The sequence below is a fragment of the Monodon monoceros genome, unplaced genomic scaffold (genome assembly GCF_005190385.1).
Source record: "Monodon monoceros isolate NGI ecotype Baffin Bay Population unplaced genomic scaffold, NGI_Narwhal_1 Super_Scaffold_12, whole genome shotgun sequence".
In the NCBI taxonomy this organism is placed as follows: Eukaryota; Metazoa; Chordata; class Mammalia; order Artiodactyla; family Monodontidae; genus Monodon; species Monodon monoceros.
The window spans coordinates 452,783-470,612 of record NW_021703768.1 but is presented as its reverse complement, the minus strand read 5'-3'; the positions used below and the strand labels follow the sequence as shown (position 1 = coordinate 470,612).

At 53.7% G+C, this 17,830-nt stretch overlaps 1 protein-coding gene across 4 annotated transcripts in view; it reads right to left on the bottom strand.

Moving 5' to 3' along the window:
- Positions 1-776: 776 nt before the first annotated feature.
- LOC114891798 (cyclin-dependent kinase 11B) overlaps positions 777-17,830 on the bottom strand; it is a 17,508-nt gene continuing 454 nt past the window's right edge. The window contains exons 2-21 of one of the 4 annotated variants that reach the window (XM_029216140.1): positions 17,650-17,740; positions 13,188-13,311; positions 12,271-12,386; positions 11,189-11,286; positions 10,224-10,362; positions 6,372-6,508; positions 5,941-6,063; positions 5,534-5,629; positions 5,297-5,455; positions 4,968-5,033; positions 4,149-4,324; positions 3,275-3,365; positions 2,699-2,820; positions 2,402-2,507; positions 2,090-2,211; positions 1,904-2,011; positions 1,713-1,829; positions 1,475-1,623; positions 1,204-1,393; positions 777-1,119 (exon numbers count right to left, since the gene is read on the bottom strand). In XM_029216140.1, coding sequence (XP_029071973.1) covers positions 1,027-1,119; positions 1,204-1,393; positions 1,475-1,623; positions 1,713-1,829; positions 1,904-2,011; positions 2,090-2,211; positions 2,402-2,507; positions 2,699-2,820; positions 3,275-3,365; positions 4,149-4,324; positions 4,968-5,033; positions 5,297-5,455; positions 5,534-5,629; positions 5,941-6,063; positions 6,372-6,508; positions 10,224-10,362; positions 11,189-11,286; positions 12,271-12,386; positions 13,188-13,298 — 2,319 coding nt within the window. In that variant the 5' untranslated portion in view covers positions 13,299-13,311; positions 17,650-17,740 and the 3' untranslated portion in view covers positions 777-1,026. Of the gene's footprint in view, positions 1,120-1,203; positions 1,394-1,474; positions 1,624-1,712; positions 1,830-1,903; positions 2,012-2,089; positions 2,212-2,401; positions 2,508-2,698; positions 2,821-3,274; positions 3,366-4,148; positions 4,325-4,967; positions 5,034-5,296; positions 5,456-5,533; positions 5,630-5,940; positions 6,064-6,371; positions 6,509-10,223; positions 10,363-11,158; positions 11,287-11,868; positions 12,238-12,270; positions 12,387-13,068; positions 13,116-13,187; positions 13,312-17,649; positions 17,753-17,830 lie in introns of those variants that run through there. The other 3 variants (XM_029216139.1, XM_029216141.1, XM_029216142.1) reach the window with 3 other exon arrangements.

Sequence of the window (17,830 nt, the reverse complement as noted above, 5' to 3'; positions counted from 1 at the left end):
GACAGGCCGAGAAGGGCTTCTCCAGGCCGGGCCTGGAACAGTGGGTAACCCGAGGCCCAGGCGCCAGCAGCATCACCAGGGCCAGCGCGCTGAGCCAGTGGGGCCGGGGGTCTCGCGTGGGCTCAGGGCTGGGAAGGGGGTGGGCCCTGTGGCTGCAAGGCCTCCCTGAAGGGAGTAGGGTGAGCGCGGGCAGCGTGTGTGTGTCGGGGAGGCTGGCGGTGCCCGCAGGAGGAACTAGCTCGGTGCAGCTGGGGGCCCCGGGCAGTGACAAGTCCCCTTCTGCCCAACCGACACTGTCCAGCCAGACCAGTAGCTGGAGGACTCGCGGGCTGCAAAGAGCTGAGCCCACGGAGACTGCCTTTCACCCCTCTCTCTTTGAGTGTAGGGGCTGGGGCTCCCCCCGCACCCCGGGGAGGCCCAGGACCCAGCACAGGACCAGCCACTTAAAGAAGGAAATGCCAGACCTTTTCTCCAAGAATATTTTACTACATCTTAAAACACGTAACCACCTTGTACAAAAACCCGCTGTGGCTGCGAGCTCGCACGCCTGGCTCTGGGGCCCTGGGTGAGAGGCAGGAAGGTGCTGGAGCAGCAGCCTGAAGATTAAGTAGTACCAAACCCCCCGCAGCTCTGTTCCCAGTCATGGCCAGCACCCGACTGGGGTGGCCGCCGGTGGTCACCGTGGCTGAGTGTGTGTGTGTGGGTGTATGGGTGCCCGCCCTCTCCTCGCAGGGCAAGTCCGATACATCTGAAAAAACACAGCCTTTCCTCCCACGGCAAGGAAAACGTGATTTAATTCTACAAATTTACAAACCAAGATAAAGTGAAAACATGGAGAACCCCACGAGGCCAGCAGCCAGTCCTAGACTTGAGGTCGCGTCCACGGCAGCCCCGTGGCAGTGGCGGCACCTGGTCAGGGCAGGACGGGGGTCTGGACCCAGACGCCGCCTCCAGTGTCTGCCGCTGTCCCAGCTGGGCCTCAGCGGTTGGCGCTCCCCAAGGTGGGTCCGGGGTCAGCTCTGAGCCTTAGAACTTGAGGCTGAAGCCTGGGCCCGCGGCTGAGGCCCCCTGGTTCGTGGTTGTGAGGTGGAAGCCCGTCTCCTTCAGGTCGTCGTCACCCTGTGGACACAGCGGCTTCGTGGGGCCCCAGCCGGGCCAACCCCGCCTTGGGGACCCCGCTCCTCCCGCCAGCCCGCCCCTCACCAGCTGGCTGTAGCCCAGGCCTCCCTCTGGGGGCCGGGGGCTGGTGCCCCGCTTCACCCTCTGCTGTTCGCTCTTGGCGGGCCATGTGGGGAACATGGAGGGATCGATGGGGAGGGGGGTCTCGCGGAAATACTCGTGCTTGAGGCCATCCTCTGCGCTGACCCTCCGTCCAGGGAAGTAGGTCAGAAACCTGGGAGAACAAGGCACTTGGCAGGGGCGGGGCTGGGCGGGGAGGAGGCGGGCTGAGGGTGGGGTGCAGGGAGGGACGCACTTGTTCATGAGGTCGAAGCCCTGGTCTGAGAGCAGAGCCCCGAAGCGCTTGCGGAGATTGTTATACGGGTACTCGGTGAAGGTCATCTTCTTGACTGCAGGGAGGTCATTGTAGCCGGGCCAGATTTTCTCACTGGGGGTCCCCAGGTCCTGAAACAGGGCGGCGTCTCAAATAGCCAGGCCCTGCAGGGAAGGGTCACCTGGCCCGGGCGCCTGCACACGTCCCCAGGGGCACCCACCTTGAACACTTTGTTGATTTGATCGATTTCCGACTTCCCAGGGAACAGCGGCTTCTGAGTCAGCAGCTCCCCAAAGATGCAGCCCACCGACCACATGTCCACGGCCGTGGAGTACTCCTGGGGGTCAGGAAGCACTCAGGGGGCTGGCGGGTCAGGGCGCCCAGGGCAGGCTCCTGCACACCCACACTCACCTTGGCGCCAAGCAGCAGCTCGGGGGCACGGTACCACAAGGTCACGACCACCGGGGTGTAGGCCTTCAGAGGGGACCCATACTCCCGCGCCAGCCCGAAGTCCCCCACCTGTGAAGACAGAGGGCAGGCTGTGGGCGACTCCACGCCCGGGAGCTGGCCGCTCCGCGAGCCGCCCCCAGGGCTCACCTTGAGGATGCCGGCATGGCTCAGCAGCAGGTTGGATGTCTTGAGGTCTCGGTGCAGGATCCAGTTGTCGTGCAGGTGCTTCACCCCACGCAGCAGCTGGATCATCAGGGTCTTCACCTCCCCTGGATGGCGACAGGTCAGCGCATGGCTGGGCCCCCGGGTCTTCGGCTGCCTGAGCGGCCACCGAGCTTCCCGGCGCCCGGGCACCCACACGCACGCAGCGCGACAGGGTCAGCGTTCCAGGTCAGCACTCCCGCCCCGGGCGACCTGAGCGCAGGACGTCCCTCAGGGGGACCTGGGCGAGGGCCCTACCCGGCAGGAAGGGCTGCTTCATGGTCTCCATGAGGCTCTTGAGGTCGTGCTCCACGTAGTTCATCACGATGTAGATCTTGTCCATGTTGCTGCCCACGACGATTTCCTAGGAAACGACAGCAGGTCCCATGGCCCGGGGGTCCCAGGCTGGCCCTGCCACCGCCGGCTCTCCCAAGAGACCTGAAATCCCAGGGCCCAGACGCTGGGTGACAGCAGGGATCTCCTAAGTGCGACGGCCACTGGGGTGTAGCACTTGGGGGCCCCGCGGGGCAGAGGCGCGTGGGCCGGCGGCCTCACCCTGACGGTGACAATGTTGGGATGCTGCGCCTTGAGGATGGTGTTGATCTCCCTCAGCGATGTGATCGGGAAGCCTTCCTTCTCTTTCTCCATCTTTAGCCGCTTCAGAGCCACGATTTCATCTGAAAAGAAAGCAACGGGAAGACCCAACGTTGAGCAAACATTCTTCCACCCACATATTCTTTCTGTTTCATCGCTGTTCCCCCACGATCAAGGGACATGGCCAACCAGCCTCCCCCAGGTGCTCAGGGCTTCGACTGCTTCTCTGAGGCCCCGCCAAGGGTGCACACCTGCCTGAGGCTGCAAGCAAGCAACACAGAACCTCATGGTCAGGCCGACTTCTGGCCTCTGAAGGCGCCAAGGGGCCAGCTGCTCAGGTGTGCACCAGTCAGATAAGGCAAGGCTGAGGCCCAGCACCAGGGGAGGGGCGACGACCAGGATAGTAGGGAACTATACCCAGTGACCCTGACACTGAAGGTGCCGGCGCTCCGCGGTGCTGGCTGGCACTCTGGGCCACCTGGTCCATGCGCCACACCACCCCTTCCCTTTGGGGGACCATCCTGGGACTCGCCCCACCTGTTTTCTTGTCCTTTGCTCTGTACACCACCCCATAAGTGCCTTCTTCAATCCTGTTCAGGCACTGGAATTCCTCCACACTCCGACAGCCCTGAGAGGAAGCCAGCATGAGGGCGCGGCAGCAGGGCCACACCCCAGAGGGAAGCCCCGCGGCCGAGAGGGAAGCCCCGCTGGACAGACGTGTCAGGAGGGCCCGCAGGGCGCGTGGGCAGAGGCCCGGGAACGCTCTCCTCGCTTCAGTGAGCACGTGCCCCTTTATCCAAAAGCCAGCCCTGGGCAACCCCCCACCCCGCCACCTCCAGCCTCCTCATTCTAAGATGAGGCTGGGACAGGAGTGGCCCTGTGCACTGCACCCCCAGCTGGCGCAGGAAACCCCCAGAAGCTGGGGCGGCACTTGGGGCTGGGCCACTGGCCTTGGGGCGCCCGGAGCACCTGAGGCCGCTCACCCTCTGGAGACCTGCCCTCTCAAACCCCCTCCCTCCAGCATCGTTACCGACTTTTCCCAACAGAAAACCTGGGCTGACTCATAGCACTGCCCTCCGACCCCTGCACAGCGACTGGGCGAGGGGAGCTGGTGCCCACTCAGCCCAGGCCGAGGCAGAAGTGACCGCAGAGCTGACCGCCTGCCAGGCTGCCGTCCCCTCCACATTGGGCCCCTGGCGGGCGTCCTGGCTGCGGACGCAGGAACTGTCCCCCACCCCCCAAGACTGCTGGACAAGAGGCTGGACCATGATCAGGGACACGTGAGAGGCCAGTGGCCGGGCCCGCCCACTGACAGACACCCACAGCAGGGACCCAGCTTCTGCTCTCAGCAACCAGCCCCGTCCACAAGCAGCAAGGCAGAGCCAGGCCTGGGGCGGGGAGGGCACCTGACCTGCAGGGCTGGCAGGTACTTGGGCAGCTCCTGTTTGAGCTCGATGGGTGACAGGGCTGGGGAGTCGGGCACGAAGTCCCCCTCGGTGAGGGCGCTGCTCTGGGGGGTGCCCTCGCCCACCTCCTCTTCCCCCTCTTCGCTCTCTCCAGAATCGCGGTCAAATCGTGACTCTGGAACTTCAAAAGTTCAACCCAATTACGAACCAAGAACAAGCAAGTGTGGCTACCCCACCCGTTCTGGGTGGGGGGACAGCGAGTGCAGAAAGAAGCCATATTCAGAGCCCCGGGGGGCCGGGCACAGGCTGCGCGTCCCACCGCCCTGGACAGAGGGCACTGTGTCTTGGACCCACTGGCCGGGCTGGGACCACTGTGAACCACTGACCGGTCGCGAGCCACAAGGCCCGCCCAAAACTTGCGGCCACTGGCCAGAGGGCTTGGCCTGGCTGCCTGTGGAGGCCATGCAGCCCCTGGTCAGCAACGGCCCTGTGGTCGGAGTTGAATTGGCGTTTCCCAGCCTCCCCTGGTGTCCAAGCCCATTACTCTCAGGATGGCGCTCATTCAGCACTGTCCCTTCTAAGGGACGCTGGCCCCCACGGGCCCAAGCGGCCAAGTGCAGGGTGCTGGGGGAAGCAGCTCCCCGCGAGCCAGCTGGGTCCTGGGACGCACCAGCCAGGCGCTCCCTGTAGCTCCCGGGGCACGATGTGCCTCTGGGAAAGGATATTTCTTAGGTCGCTGCCCCGCTCACGACTCAAACATGAGTCAGCACCCAGGTCAGGGGCAGACGAGGAGGCGGTGAAGCACCACTCGGGGGGCCTCTCACCAACCAAGACGTGGTTTTCATTCTCTCGCTCCTCCTCTTCACTCATTTCTTCTTCACTCACTTCCTCTGTAACGGAAACAGGTGTCACCTCAGACCCTCCACAAGCAGAAACGCGGTCCGCGTTGGCCGACAAGGAAGCAAGGGCGCCCTATGTCGTCGACTCGGGAGCCTCATGTAAGTCCCAGACAGCCAGGCGTTTCCGATCTGGATACATTTTTACTGACATTTCACATCACCCACCTGCAGCTGCTACGCTCTTACGGAGTTAAACCGCGTGCGCGCGTGCGGGCGGGGCGTGCGCGCGGGGCAGGGAGTGCGTGCGCGCTCACCGGCTGACTGTCCGGATGCGTCCTCGGAGTTGCTTCCGGTCTCCTCCTCCTCCTCCTCCTCCTCCCCCTCCGACTCTTCGCTGCTGCTCCCCTCCTCCTCCTCCTCCTCCTCCTCTTCTTCCTCTTCCTCCTCCTCCTCGGAACCGGACCCTGACTCCGCTTCAGGAAGGAAACAGCCCGCAGTGAGCTTCGGCCCCGGGGGGCCACGGACCTGGGCGGGGCCGGGCGCGCCGCTACCTGACGAGGACTCCGCTGAGCTGGTCCTCCTCTCGCTGCCGCTGATGTCCTGCAGGTCGGACAGCAGGTCTCTCTCTTCCACTTTCTCTTCTTTTACTTATGGAACAAACCATCAAAGGTGAATGTGGGAAAACGTCTGAAACTAACAAGACTCGATGGCGCTTCTCACACGAAGACTAACTTCGGTTTGTATGGGAGACAGCTCACCCAGATACCCGGGAGGAAGGCGACTCTTCAAAAGACCAGTAACAAGCGTCTGTGCCGATGAACGTATCCGTGCACAGCCCCTCTCCCACACCATGGCAGCGCTTAGCGCCTCGCGGTGCGAAGCAGCAGATACTTTCTGTGCTCGGCGCCCCTCGCAAAGACCGCCACACGCCGGCCCTGCTAGCGCCGTGCAGCCTCACCTGGCTTCCGGCTGTCCCCGAGCTCAAACCTCTCTCGAGGCGGCCGGAGTGGGCTCCGACTCCAGTGGCTGGCTTTCACCTTGTCGCCATAGTCCTCTCTCGCTGTCCGGTGATGTGCAGACACTAGGCACGAGAACAGAAAGGAGGTGGTGCCGGCAGCCCCCTTTCCCACGGCACACGCGCCCCCACCCCCCCACAGCACCGGAATGGAGCACAGGAAGCGACCAGAGGACCCAGGTGGGCTTTCTAGACTGCTCTCTATTGGTCAAAAGGCAGGGGCCAGAACCCACCTCTCCAGCCTGGGCCTGACCCCCAGTGAGTGGACCCCAGACACAGCTGTCTGGGGCGGACAGCCCACACCCCAGGAGCCGCAGGGTCGTCCGGCCCCGCCCCTCGCCCCACCTCCCCGCTAGGCCCCGCCCTCGCCCCACCTTCCCGCCGGGCCTCCCGCTCCTTGCGCCGCTCCTCGGCCCGCCGCTCCCGCTCCTTCTGCTCCCTCTGCTCCTTCTGCTGCTCCCGCATCTTGCGCTCCCGTTCTCGCTTCCTTTCTAGCTGCTCGAGGCGGTCCCTGGAACCAGCATACGCCACATTTTCACCCCGGAACAGGCAGTTCTCCTTTTTGCCCCCAGTGCTTTTGCTCGCATTTATAAACCACTTCTCTGGGCCGTTCAACCCTCAGAGAGCTTTTTAAAAAGCAGAACACACACGCATGCGCGTCCTGGGAACCTCGATCCTAAAGCGTCACACGGAAGAAAGTGCCGGTACAAGAAGGTAACAACAACTGCCTGGGGCAGAAACCCCACTGGCTCCAGAACATTCTGCTCGCCAGCTCTACCGAGACTCGCCAAGAGGATTTCCCTCCGTGCACACAATGTAACTCCACCTCTACCAGAAGCCAAGTCTTTCTGGGCCCCCAAGGGCTGGGAGAGCCCATCTGAGGAAGGGCGGGGGAGCCACAGACCTGGGCCGGGCGCCCTGCGGATCCTGGGGCCAGCTGTCTTGTGGGGGTCAGGAAATATCAGTGACCAGTGACCGAAACACGTGGGGTCGGCGGCACCGGACGCCAAAAAGTTAAAACTCATCAGTCCGTTAACCCTCAGGTCCCTACAGGGTTAAGTCCAAATACAACTTTAAAAGCGAACACGTTAAACAAAAAAGGCAGCATTATACACACAGAAATGAGCACAAGCAAAAAACGGTGAGAGCGCAACCAGGGTCGCCAGTACTTTCCACATAGTCAGACGTCACCACTTGAGGGGCCGGACCACGGCTACTGGGCTCCACGCACTGTTTTATAAATGCCAGTGAATCCAAACTACCCGCAAGTAAAAGCGGAAGGAGACTTCCCTGGCGGCCCAGCGGTTAGGCCGCCGCATTTCCAGTGCAGGGGGTGCGGTTTCGGTTTCATGCCGCGCAGTATGGCAAAACAAACACAAAAAGTGGAGGTATAACTTACATATAGAATTCAACCAGCGAGCTCAGTTTCTCTGAACACATCCCTGGAATCGGGCAACCATCACAAGCCGGCTTCAGGACACTCCCAGCACCCACTGATCGTACCGCCTGTGGCCCCCCGCCCCCCACCCCGTCCCCCACCTCCCAAGCCTGCTTCTCCCTGCTCTGCATTTCCCAACGTTTCTTCGGCTTGCTTTGGGATGAGTTTGCTTTTTTTCTGGTTTCTTTGGGTAGAAGGTTAGGTTATTGATTGGACAACTTCCTTTTCTGCTTTCTGGTTTAGCTGCTTACAGCTGAAAACACTTCACTCCAAGCACAGCTGGAGCTGCATCCCTAGGTTTTGACACACTGTCTTTGCTCTCATCTTGTTCAAAATATTTTTAGGGAATTCCCTGGTGGTCCAGTGGTTAGGACTTGGCGCTTCCACTGCTGGGGCCTGGGTTTGATCCCTAGTCAGGGTACTAAGGGTACTAAGACCCTACAAGCTTTGAGTCGCGACCAAAAAAAGTTCAAAATATTTTGTTTTTCCTTACAATTTTTTCTTCGGGCCATGGGTTTTTCACAAACGGGTTGTTAGATTCCCAACATTTGAGGATTTCCCCAGGTTTCGTTCTGTTGCTTTTTCTTTAATAGAAATTTATTTTTGGCTGTGTTGTGTCTTTGTTGCTGCGTGTGGGCTTTCTCTAGTTGCAGCGCGCGGGGGCTGCTCTTTGTTGCGGTGCGCGGGCTTCTCATTGTGGTGGCTTCTCTTGTTGCGGAGCATGGGCTCTAGGCACGTAGGCTTCCGCAGTTGTGGCTCACGGGCTCTAGAGCGCAGGCTCAGTAGCTGTGGCACAAGGGCTTAGTTGCTCCGCAGCATGTGGGATATTCCTGGACCAGGGCTCAAACCCGTGTCCCCTGCATTGGCAGGTGGATTCTTAACCCCTGCGCCACCAGGGAAGCCCTGTTGCTGACTTCTAATTGAATTCTTCTGTGATAAGAGGGCATACTTTGTATGGCCTCAATTCTTTTAAATTTCAGACTTGTTCCACGGCCCGGCACACGGTCTCTGTTGAAAACTCATCCCAGGAGCTCTTGCGGCAATCCATGTCCTGCAGCTGTGGCTGCAGTGCTGTGTCCACCTGTCCCCCAGCCTCTGTTCACCTGGGAAGGCCTTTATTTGCCCCTCACTTCTGAGGCTGGCTGTGCTGGATACAGAATTCTGGGCTGGCTGGGTTCCTGCCTGTGGCCCCCCGGTTTCTGATGAGAAGCACCCCGCTCGCTGTTGCCCTTCATGAATTTCTCACTACCTTCCCCAGTGTGACTGTGACTTTGTACTTATCCTACCTGGCGCTCACTGAGTTTCTCGGATGTGTAGATAAAACGGTTTTCATCAAATCTGGGAAGTACTCAAGTCATTATTTAAAAGCCACCTCTGTGCACCTCCTTCCCTCCCACACGCCGCACGTGTGCTGGTACACTGGATGCTGTTCCACAGATCTTGAGATTGAAGATCCTTTCCTCTCTGTCTTCAGAAGGCATGAAGTCTGTTGCTGCATCTTCAGGTTCCTTGCTTCCAAGTCTTCGCCAAATCTGGAAACGCTGTCTACTATGTCTTTCTTCCTTAATACGGGGTCAAACCTTCTTACGTCTTTGTATGTCTCAAAACTTCTTGTTGAAAACTGGACATTCTAGGTAACATCTTGCAGCTACCCTGCACTCGAATTTTTCCTCCCAGTTGTTGCTGTTTAGTAAGCCGCTGGGCTAATGACCCTGTGAACTCTTGTCTCCCTTGTACAATGTGGCCACTGCTGCATTTTCCATGTGCTCCTCTTTATTTTCAAGCTTGGCTTCCTTGGGGTCACCACCGTGTCTGCACAGCTGTGTGACTGGACCACACTGGACAGAGCACAGGGCTTAGCAAACGTGAGTGTGTCATGTGCCAGCAGCCAGGACACTGAAGGCTCTGCTGGCCTCACAGTGGCCTTAGACCCCAACTTCCCAGATGCATCTCTCACACTCCGAGTCCTGAGAACAAAGGCTCTCCTCACACCTGCTGTACCCGCCCTCTGTTCGGCCCTGGCTGCTGGAAACGTCAGCACCTTCCAGCCTGCTACTTCCCTTCCGTGGAGCAGCACAGCTCTCAAGCTCTCTCTGGAAATGACTGCAGGACCCAGAGGTGGCCCTAGGACTCACACCTGGGCCACGCAGAACAGATCTGGGGTGAACAGATGCTCTCTCCTGGAACTCTAAGCCCGCACAGAGGCACCTGGAGACGAAGGCCTAGGAGTCTGGTATCCCAGCTCCCGGGCCATTTCAAGGCCTTTGGGATTGCCTTTGTCACTTCTCCTTTTGTTTCTTGTTTGGAAGAACCAGAGTCTATTTCTGCTGCGACCCCAGACAACCCTAAGCAACACATCTTGTTGGTCTTCCTGGACAAGGCCCCCTGGAACAGAGCTGGTGCAGAGCAGGTGCTCCGCACACACCTGCCGAGTGAGCAGACGGGGAATCGCCCACACCCCAGGCCTCCCCGCACTGACTCTGCCTCAGGACTCATGTGCAGGGACTGGCTGCCCCCAGAGTGGCTCCACCCGGGCCTGGACAGCAGCCCTCGCCCTCCTCTCCGGGGGCGCCGGGCTCGCGTGTGGACAGCTGCTCCCCTCCTCCAGCCACCCGCCACCCCTCCCTCCTCTCTCTCCTTCCCCTACGGCTGTATGTCCAGCCCAAACCTTCGCTCCTCGCCTCTTGATTCCTCTTGGACCCCCAGCTCCGTCCAGCAGCACCCATCCCTGCAGGCCCGTGTCACAGGCGGGCGCGGAGGCACCGCCCGCCCGGGCCGCCGGCCTCACCTCTCCCTCCGGGAGTGCTCCCGCGCCAGCTCCCTCCGCTTCTGTCGCTCCCACTCCCGCCGGGCCTTATCCTGCTCTTCTCGGTGCCGTTTACGGCGCTCGTGCTCTCTCTCCTTCTCCTTCACTCTGGCATGCTTCCCTAGTGGCAAACAGGATGTGTCATACCAAGAAACTTAACCTCCAGAAACTCAACTTGAAAATACCCAGTGAAGAAAAGAAAAAATATCTAATCATTGACTTGGAGAAACAATCATGACTTTCTGTTAAAAAAAAAAAAAAAAAAAAAGGAGAATGAAAATATAACACTCTATGCAGTGAGCCTCCAGTTAAGAAAAAACAAAAATAACGTGATTATCACTGAACAGAACTGTGATCTCCAGCTTTCTTTCTAATTTTCTGTATTAAATAAACTGTGATTAGACTGTATTAGTTTCACGATTTAAAAAGAAATCACCACTTGTAAAGGATACGGGACAAAGCTTATCTCCTTTTAGTTTCTACATTACGTTATACACCACGTTAGCCAACTGAGTTTAACAATGAGATTTATATCAGGTCCCAGGCCCAGTTTTCCCAACACCCCTAAGAAGCTCTTTAATACTGGTATGAGATAAAACCCATTATTTCAGTTTTATCAAGCATCTGTTTCTTAGTTAAAGCAATTTAGCATTGAAGACTGTGTTTTCCCTTGTTGAATTAAGACAATTCTGTAGGTAGACAAACTACCCCAGAACAATGCAATCGGGGGAAACACACAGAAGAAAACATAGAAGGAAAACAATGTATCTATTCAGAATGATCTACAATAAATTTATGTTGTTAGCTAAAATTTTATTCTCTTCGCTTTCAACTGTGCTTTGGAGAAGGCAGTAGATCATGAAATAGGAAAGAGACCCCATCTGAACACAATACAAAAGAAAACAAATGCTCTGTACCCCCTTCTGTGGAATGACTACGATGCCTACGTTTCTCTTTTCTCTTTTCATCTTTCCTGTGATGAGCTTTTTCTTTCCGAGACATTTGCTGGGGTGGTTTGATAGCCAAAGAATCATCTTCCTCTCCTCTGAAATAAGACACCACAGCATTACATCACGCCTGAGAAAGTAATGTGAGGAGCACCGGGGTATCGTGGAGTGTCTTCAACCCAGAGAGATGACGGGTTCAGGACAGACAGGTGAACCTCAACCATCAGCTAAAAGATGATGTTCATTATGAAACCTAAGCCCAAACTGCATATTAAATACAGATTCAGATGGAAAGTGTTAAGTGGGGAATCAATGTGAAACATGGAACAGAAAGGTCTCTCTGAGGAACTTTTAGGGTATTCATGATCTTGGTCATGGGGATAGTTTACAGGTATATAACAACGTATCAAACCACACACCTGAAATCTGTGCAGTTTGTCATTTACACAATAAAGTTGTTAAAAAAGGTCCCACAATTTTAATCAAACTTAATGATCTCAAAAGGTCGTTTAACAATGTTTTCAACTGATTATATAACCAAAATCTTGGAAGAATTCACACCCTATGCCTTTTTGTCTTAATTTCTGGTTATGTTGTTTTTAACTGCTTGATGATGGACATGAGAAGAAAACAAGTGGGGAGAAAGCACAGCACGGGAAGAAACGTCAGAACATACAGACCTCGGTAGGACCGTTTCTGTATCAAGGCCTTGCTCCACGTATCTTTCAGCAGCTACTTTGGTTTATTTGTAGATAATTTTAGACAGTAATTATACAAATCATCACAAACATACAGCAGAATTCTTTACATGTACCACGTGAATGGTGTTCACTTCACTGCAGAATGATCACAAAGAAAGGAACACACGCTCAGGCTTTTCCTAAGAAGAGGGGAGAGCTGGTAACTGACACCACACAAGAGTCATTTCAATCTAGAGGTAAACCTCAGGTCATGACCTCAAACTTTCAAAATAACACTGAGAAGGGCCAGCCAGGACCATGGCCCTGTCATGGGCTCAGCCTGCCTCCTCAGGGGAGCGCACCTGCAGCCGCTGGGCTCCTCCAGCGCCACGGCCCTCTCACCTGTCCTCCATGGAGCCCTCTCTTCTATACGGTGAGTTCCTTATCGTTATCTCCATGCGGTGGTCCCTCAGCTCCCCCTCCTCCAGGGAATCCCGCTTGGAATCCCGGTCATCAGACTAAGAAGCAAGGAGAAAGCAATTTTCCTTACAGATAAGCCTATTTTTCATAATACTCAAACCTTGCCACTATCCGAAAACAAACTTTCATACACACTTTGAGTGAACCAATGTTATAAAATATAAAAAACTTTCATTCAGATCCCGTTGATTTTTCGTATAACTCTCTGTAACCCAGAACCTGAGAAATTTAACACCAGCGTATATGACAGGGGACATTAGACTCTGTGACAAGTCTGTTAGCTGTTTATATTAGCCAGAACTGAGCCTTAAAGCATATTTTATACACCAAATACTTTACAGTATCTCAAAAAGTACTCATAAATACGTAAGAAAGGTCTGCTGCTAAACTTATCAGAAGAGGAATGTCTTTCAATGCCCCTTATCAAATTACTAAAGTTTTCCTATGTTATTAGGCAAACCAAGAAAGGTGTAAAACAATAATACTAATTTCAAGGCAGCTTCCTACTATACTAAAAATACTTGGAAATGGTGTCATAAACATAATGATGAAATGAGAAAAATAAGCCCAACCGCACTAGTGATTTTAGGTTCAAAATACTTTATTTTCCACGTAGCTGTGGTCATCTATATGCAGCTTTAGTATGTTATCGATCTGCTGTCAATGTAAACTGAGTATCTGAATGTTTTTGTTAATTTTTAGAATAGATTTTGGGCTCACCTGCGACATTTGGAAGTACAAAAGAACTTCACCGAAGAAGCGTTGTTCTAATGGAAAAATGAGGGCAAAGAAATTAAATCTCCTTTAAAAAAAACACTTACTTAAAAAACATGGCTTACATTTTTTAAGCGTTTTATCTCTGCTTTCTCCTCTTGTTCCTTCCGTCGTTTCTTTTCCTGAAGAATTTCATCTAAAGTTTTCACTTTCCAAGAGTCCTTTTCATCACCCATTTGAGTTAAAACACTGCAAAAAAGACGAAGAATTCAAACTGTGTCAGGACACAGCAAACTGTGGTTTGATGCTATGCTGTTTCTGAACACCTGTGCCTTGCCACTTTTGAGCGCTTCAGTACAAATCTTTGTTAAGAGGGATGGGCTCTGCCAGAAATAAACCCACACACCTATGGTCAATTAATCTTCGACAAAAGAGGCAAGAATATACAATAGGAAAAAGACAGTCTCTTCAGCAAGCAGTGCTAGGAAAGCTGGGCAGCTGCATGTAAATCAATGAAGTTAGAACACACCCTCACACCATACACAGAAATAAACTCAAAATGGCTTAAAGCCTTAAACAGAAGACATGACACTCTAAACTTCCTAGAAGAGATCACAGGCAAAACATTCTCTGACATAAATGGCACCAGTGTTTTCTTAGGTCAGTCTCCCAAGGCAACAGAAATAAAGCAAAAATAAACAAATAGAACCTAATCAAACTTACAAGCTTTTACACAGCAAAGGAAACCATAAACAAAACGAAAAGACAACCTACAGACTGGCTGAAAACATTTGCAAACGATGTGACTGACAGGGCTTAATTTGCAAAATATACAAACAGCTCATACAACTCAACAACAAAAAACCAAACAACCCAATTGAAAAAAGGACAGAGAGCTTCCCTAGTGGCGCAGTGGTTAAGAGTCCGCCTGCCGATGCAGGGGACACGGGTTCGTGCCCCGGTCCGGGAAGATCCCACATGCCGCGGAGTGGCTGGGCCCGTGAGCCATGGCCGCTGAGCCTGCAGGTGCGGAGCCTGTGCTCTGCAACGGGAGAGGCCACAACAGTGAGAGGCCCGCGTACCGCAAAAAAACAAACAAACAAAAAGGACAGAAGACCTAAATAGACGTTACTCCAAAGAAGAAAACAAATGGCCAATAGGCACATGTAAAGATGTTCAACATCGATAATTATTAGAGAAATGCAAATCAAAACTACAACAAGGTACCACCTCACATCCGTCAGAATGGCCATCAATAACAAATGCTAGAGAGGGTATGGAAAAAAGGGAAACGTCCTACACTGTTAGTAAGAATGTAAGTTGGCTTAGCCACTACGCAGAACAGTATGGAGGTTCCTCAGAAAACTAAAAATAGAACTACCATATGATCCAGCAATCCCACTGCTGGGCATATATCCAGGCAAAACTATAATTAAAAAGGATACACACACCTCCTCCCCCATGTTCACAGCAGCACTATTTACACTAGCCAAGATATGGAAGCAACCTAAATGTCCATTGACAGATGAAAGGATAAAGATGCGGTACATATATACAATAGACTATTACTCAGCCATAAAAAGGAACGAAATACATTTTCAAGGATGCTGCCTGGAGAGAGCAATGTGTTACTGAGACCATTTGGACTACATATGCGAATGAACCCGTTAAGGCCTCTATATAAACTTTCCAGAGCCTGGTGGGCAGGTGTGGAGATCTACTCATCTTGTGGACACCCAAGACAAGCCTCTATTACCTCCTATTGGTAGAACCTATGCGGGCGCCAGATGGCAAAGCGGAGACGCAGTGAGCAGCCCCAGCTCCAGCACCTCAGAGTTTGGAAGGATGGGACTGGAACTGGAAGACAGCTGCTCAAAGACCACCAGAGGACCCCATTAGGATGCAGAATGTTCTACGATGCACAGAATTTATGACTATCTTTGGGAAACCACAACTTTCAAAAGTCCACTTAATTAGAAAGACACTGCCACTATTGCCACTGACTCCAGGGCCATGCTGTATTTGCTCTGATCTGCCCCAGCAACATGGATGCCCAGGACCCTGCTTCTCAATATCCACAGGTAAAGACTGGACAATGGCCTGTCTCTTTAATTCTGCTGCCAAAAAATCGGTTCCTGTGCCTGTAGAAATGGCAAAAATGTGCCCCCCCCCAATGCAGTCTCTGCCTCACTTCCAGCCTTCAAATCTCACGTATGTGTATCTGACTGGCTGAATGTAAATCACATTGAGAACCCTAGTTTCATGGGAGTCTGGAAAACACAGTATTCAGCGTTCCACTCTCTTCCTTTCAGAAAGGCAAACTAGAAGAAGGGTGAAGTGGATATTGGGCACAGGTCTACTGTTTCAATCTCGATAACGATCCTTTACCAGGTGTTTTTTTTTTTGCTGTACGCGGGCCTCTCACTGCTGTGGCCTCTCCTGTTGCGGAGCACAGGATCCGGACGTGCAGGCTCAGCGGCCATGGCCCACGGGCCCAGCCGCTCCACAGCATGTGGGATCCTCCCGGACCGGGGCACGAACCCACGTCCCCTGCATCGGCAGGCGGACTCTCAACCACTGCGTCACCAGGGAAGCCCTACCAGGTGTTTTGAAAGGATTAAATGTGGTAATTTGTGGAAGCGCCTATTTCAGTAGCTACATGTAATAATACGCAATAATCGGGTTCACTTAAACCACTTATTCATAATTCAAGAATAAATTTTCCATGTCCAAATGCTATACAATTAATATTCCAAACATGAATTCACTATCAATTTGTCCATGGGTACAGTTGGAAATATCTCTACTTGTCTGAGATTATAACTGTGTATAGAATTCACACCTTAAATTAACTGCTGTCCAGAATGGTAGCCACTAGTCACATGTAGCTATTGAGCACTTCAACTGTGGCCAGTCTGAATTAAGCTGCGCTTTAAGTATAAAATACACACTGGATTTCAAAGACTTTGTGTAAAAAATGTAAAATACCTCATTAATAATTTTACACTGATTATTACATGGTGAAATAGTAATATTTTAGAAATAGTGGGTTAAATAAAATGTATTATTAAAATTTTAAAAAAAGAATGAAATAATGCCATTTGTAGCAACTTGGATGGACCTAGAGATTGTCATACTAAGTAAACTAAGTCAGAAAGAGAAAGACAAATACCGTGTGATATCACTTATATGTGGCATCTAAAATATGACACAAATGGGACTTCCCTGGCGGTCCAGTGGCTAAGACTCGGTGCTTTCACTGCTGGGGCCTGGGTTCGATCCCTGGTCAGGGAACTAAGATCCCAGAAGCCACGTGTGGCCGAAAAAAAAAAAAAAGAAAAGACACAAATGAACTTATCTAGAAAATAGAAACAGAGCCACAGACATAGAAAACAGACTTGTGACTGTGGGGGGGGGGGAGGGAAGGACTGGGAGTTTGGGGTTAGCAGAAGCAAACTATTATACACAGGACGGATAAACAACAAGGTCCTACTGTAGAGCACAGGACATTATATATACAATTTCCTGTGATAAACCCGTAACAGAAAAGAAGATAAAAAAAGAACGTATATACATGTATGACTGAACCACTTTGCTGGTTTTAGAAAAACTGAAAAACTAGAAAGAAAGATTAAAAAAAAAAAAGTGATGGGCTCTGGAAAATGACCACTTGGATTCCAATCTCTTTGCTGTCATTCCTGTGCTGTCCAGGGCTAGTTACTTCATCTCAGCTTACCATTCCGTAAACGGTAAGAAAACCACCTATATGACAGTATCACTGGGGATTAAATGAGATCACCCAGGTAAAGCTCGTAGCTCAGTACCTGGCACTCACCAAGCACTGTTTTTGCCGTCAGGAGGATTTATTAGAAAGACGACCTAGGGGCTTCCCTGATGGCGCAGTGGTTAAGAATCCGCCTGCCAATGCAGGGGACACGGATTCGGGCCCTGGTCCGGGAAGATCCCACATGCCGCGGAGCAACTAAGCCCGCGCACCACAACTACTGAGGCCGCGAGCTATAACTACTGAGCCCGTGTGCTGCAACTACTGAAGCCCGCGCGCCTAGAGACCCTGCTCCGCAACAAGAGAAGCCACCGCAGTGAGAAGACCGCGCACCGCAGAGTAGCCCCCGCTCGCCGCAACTAGAGAAAAGCCCGCGCGCAACAACGAAGGCCCAATACAGCCAAAACTAAATTAATAAATAAATAAAATAAATTAAAAAAAAAAAAAAAAAGGAAGACGACCTGGGCTGCGTGGGTCACTGGCCCATCGGACGGCTGCAGCCCCAGCACGGGATACGGGGAGGCCTGGGTGGTTGCTCCGACGGCGCGCTCGGAGACCAGGCCGCGGGTTCCCGGTTCTTGGGGTTCAGTGGCGCTAACTCGTGGTTCGGCCCGGCAGAAGTTGGCTCGGGGAGCTCCTGGGCCCGCCACCTCCTCCACCCCGAGTTCCGCGCCGGGCGAGATGGCCGAGGTGGCGGCGAGTGTCGCCCGCCCCGGCCCACGCGCTCGAGGCCCGCCGGGATCCGAGAGTTTAGGTGAGCCGGCCGCGCCCCGCTCCGCCCCGCCCGGCCCGCCGCCACTCACCCCTACGCCGCCGCCGCCGCCGGACCCAGAGCCTGAGAAGAAACTGCCCGGCGCGCGCCAGGAGCGTCGTCACTTCCTGCGTCGGCGCGGGCTGATGACGACAGAGGGCGGGCTGATGACGACGGAGGCGGGCCCCATGGGCGGGCCCACCCCCACCCCCACCCCCACCCCCACCCCCCCC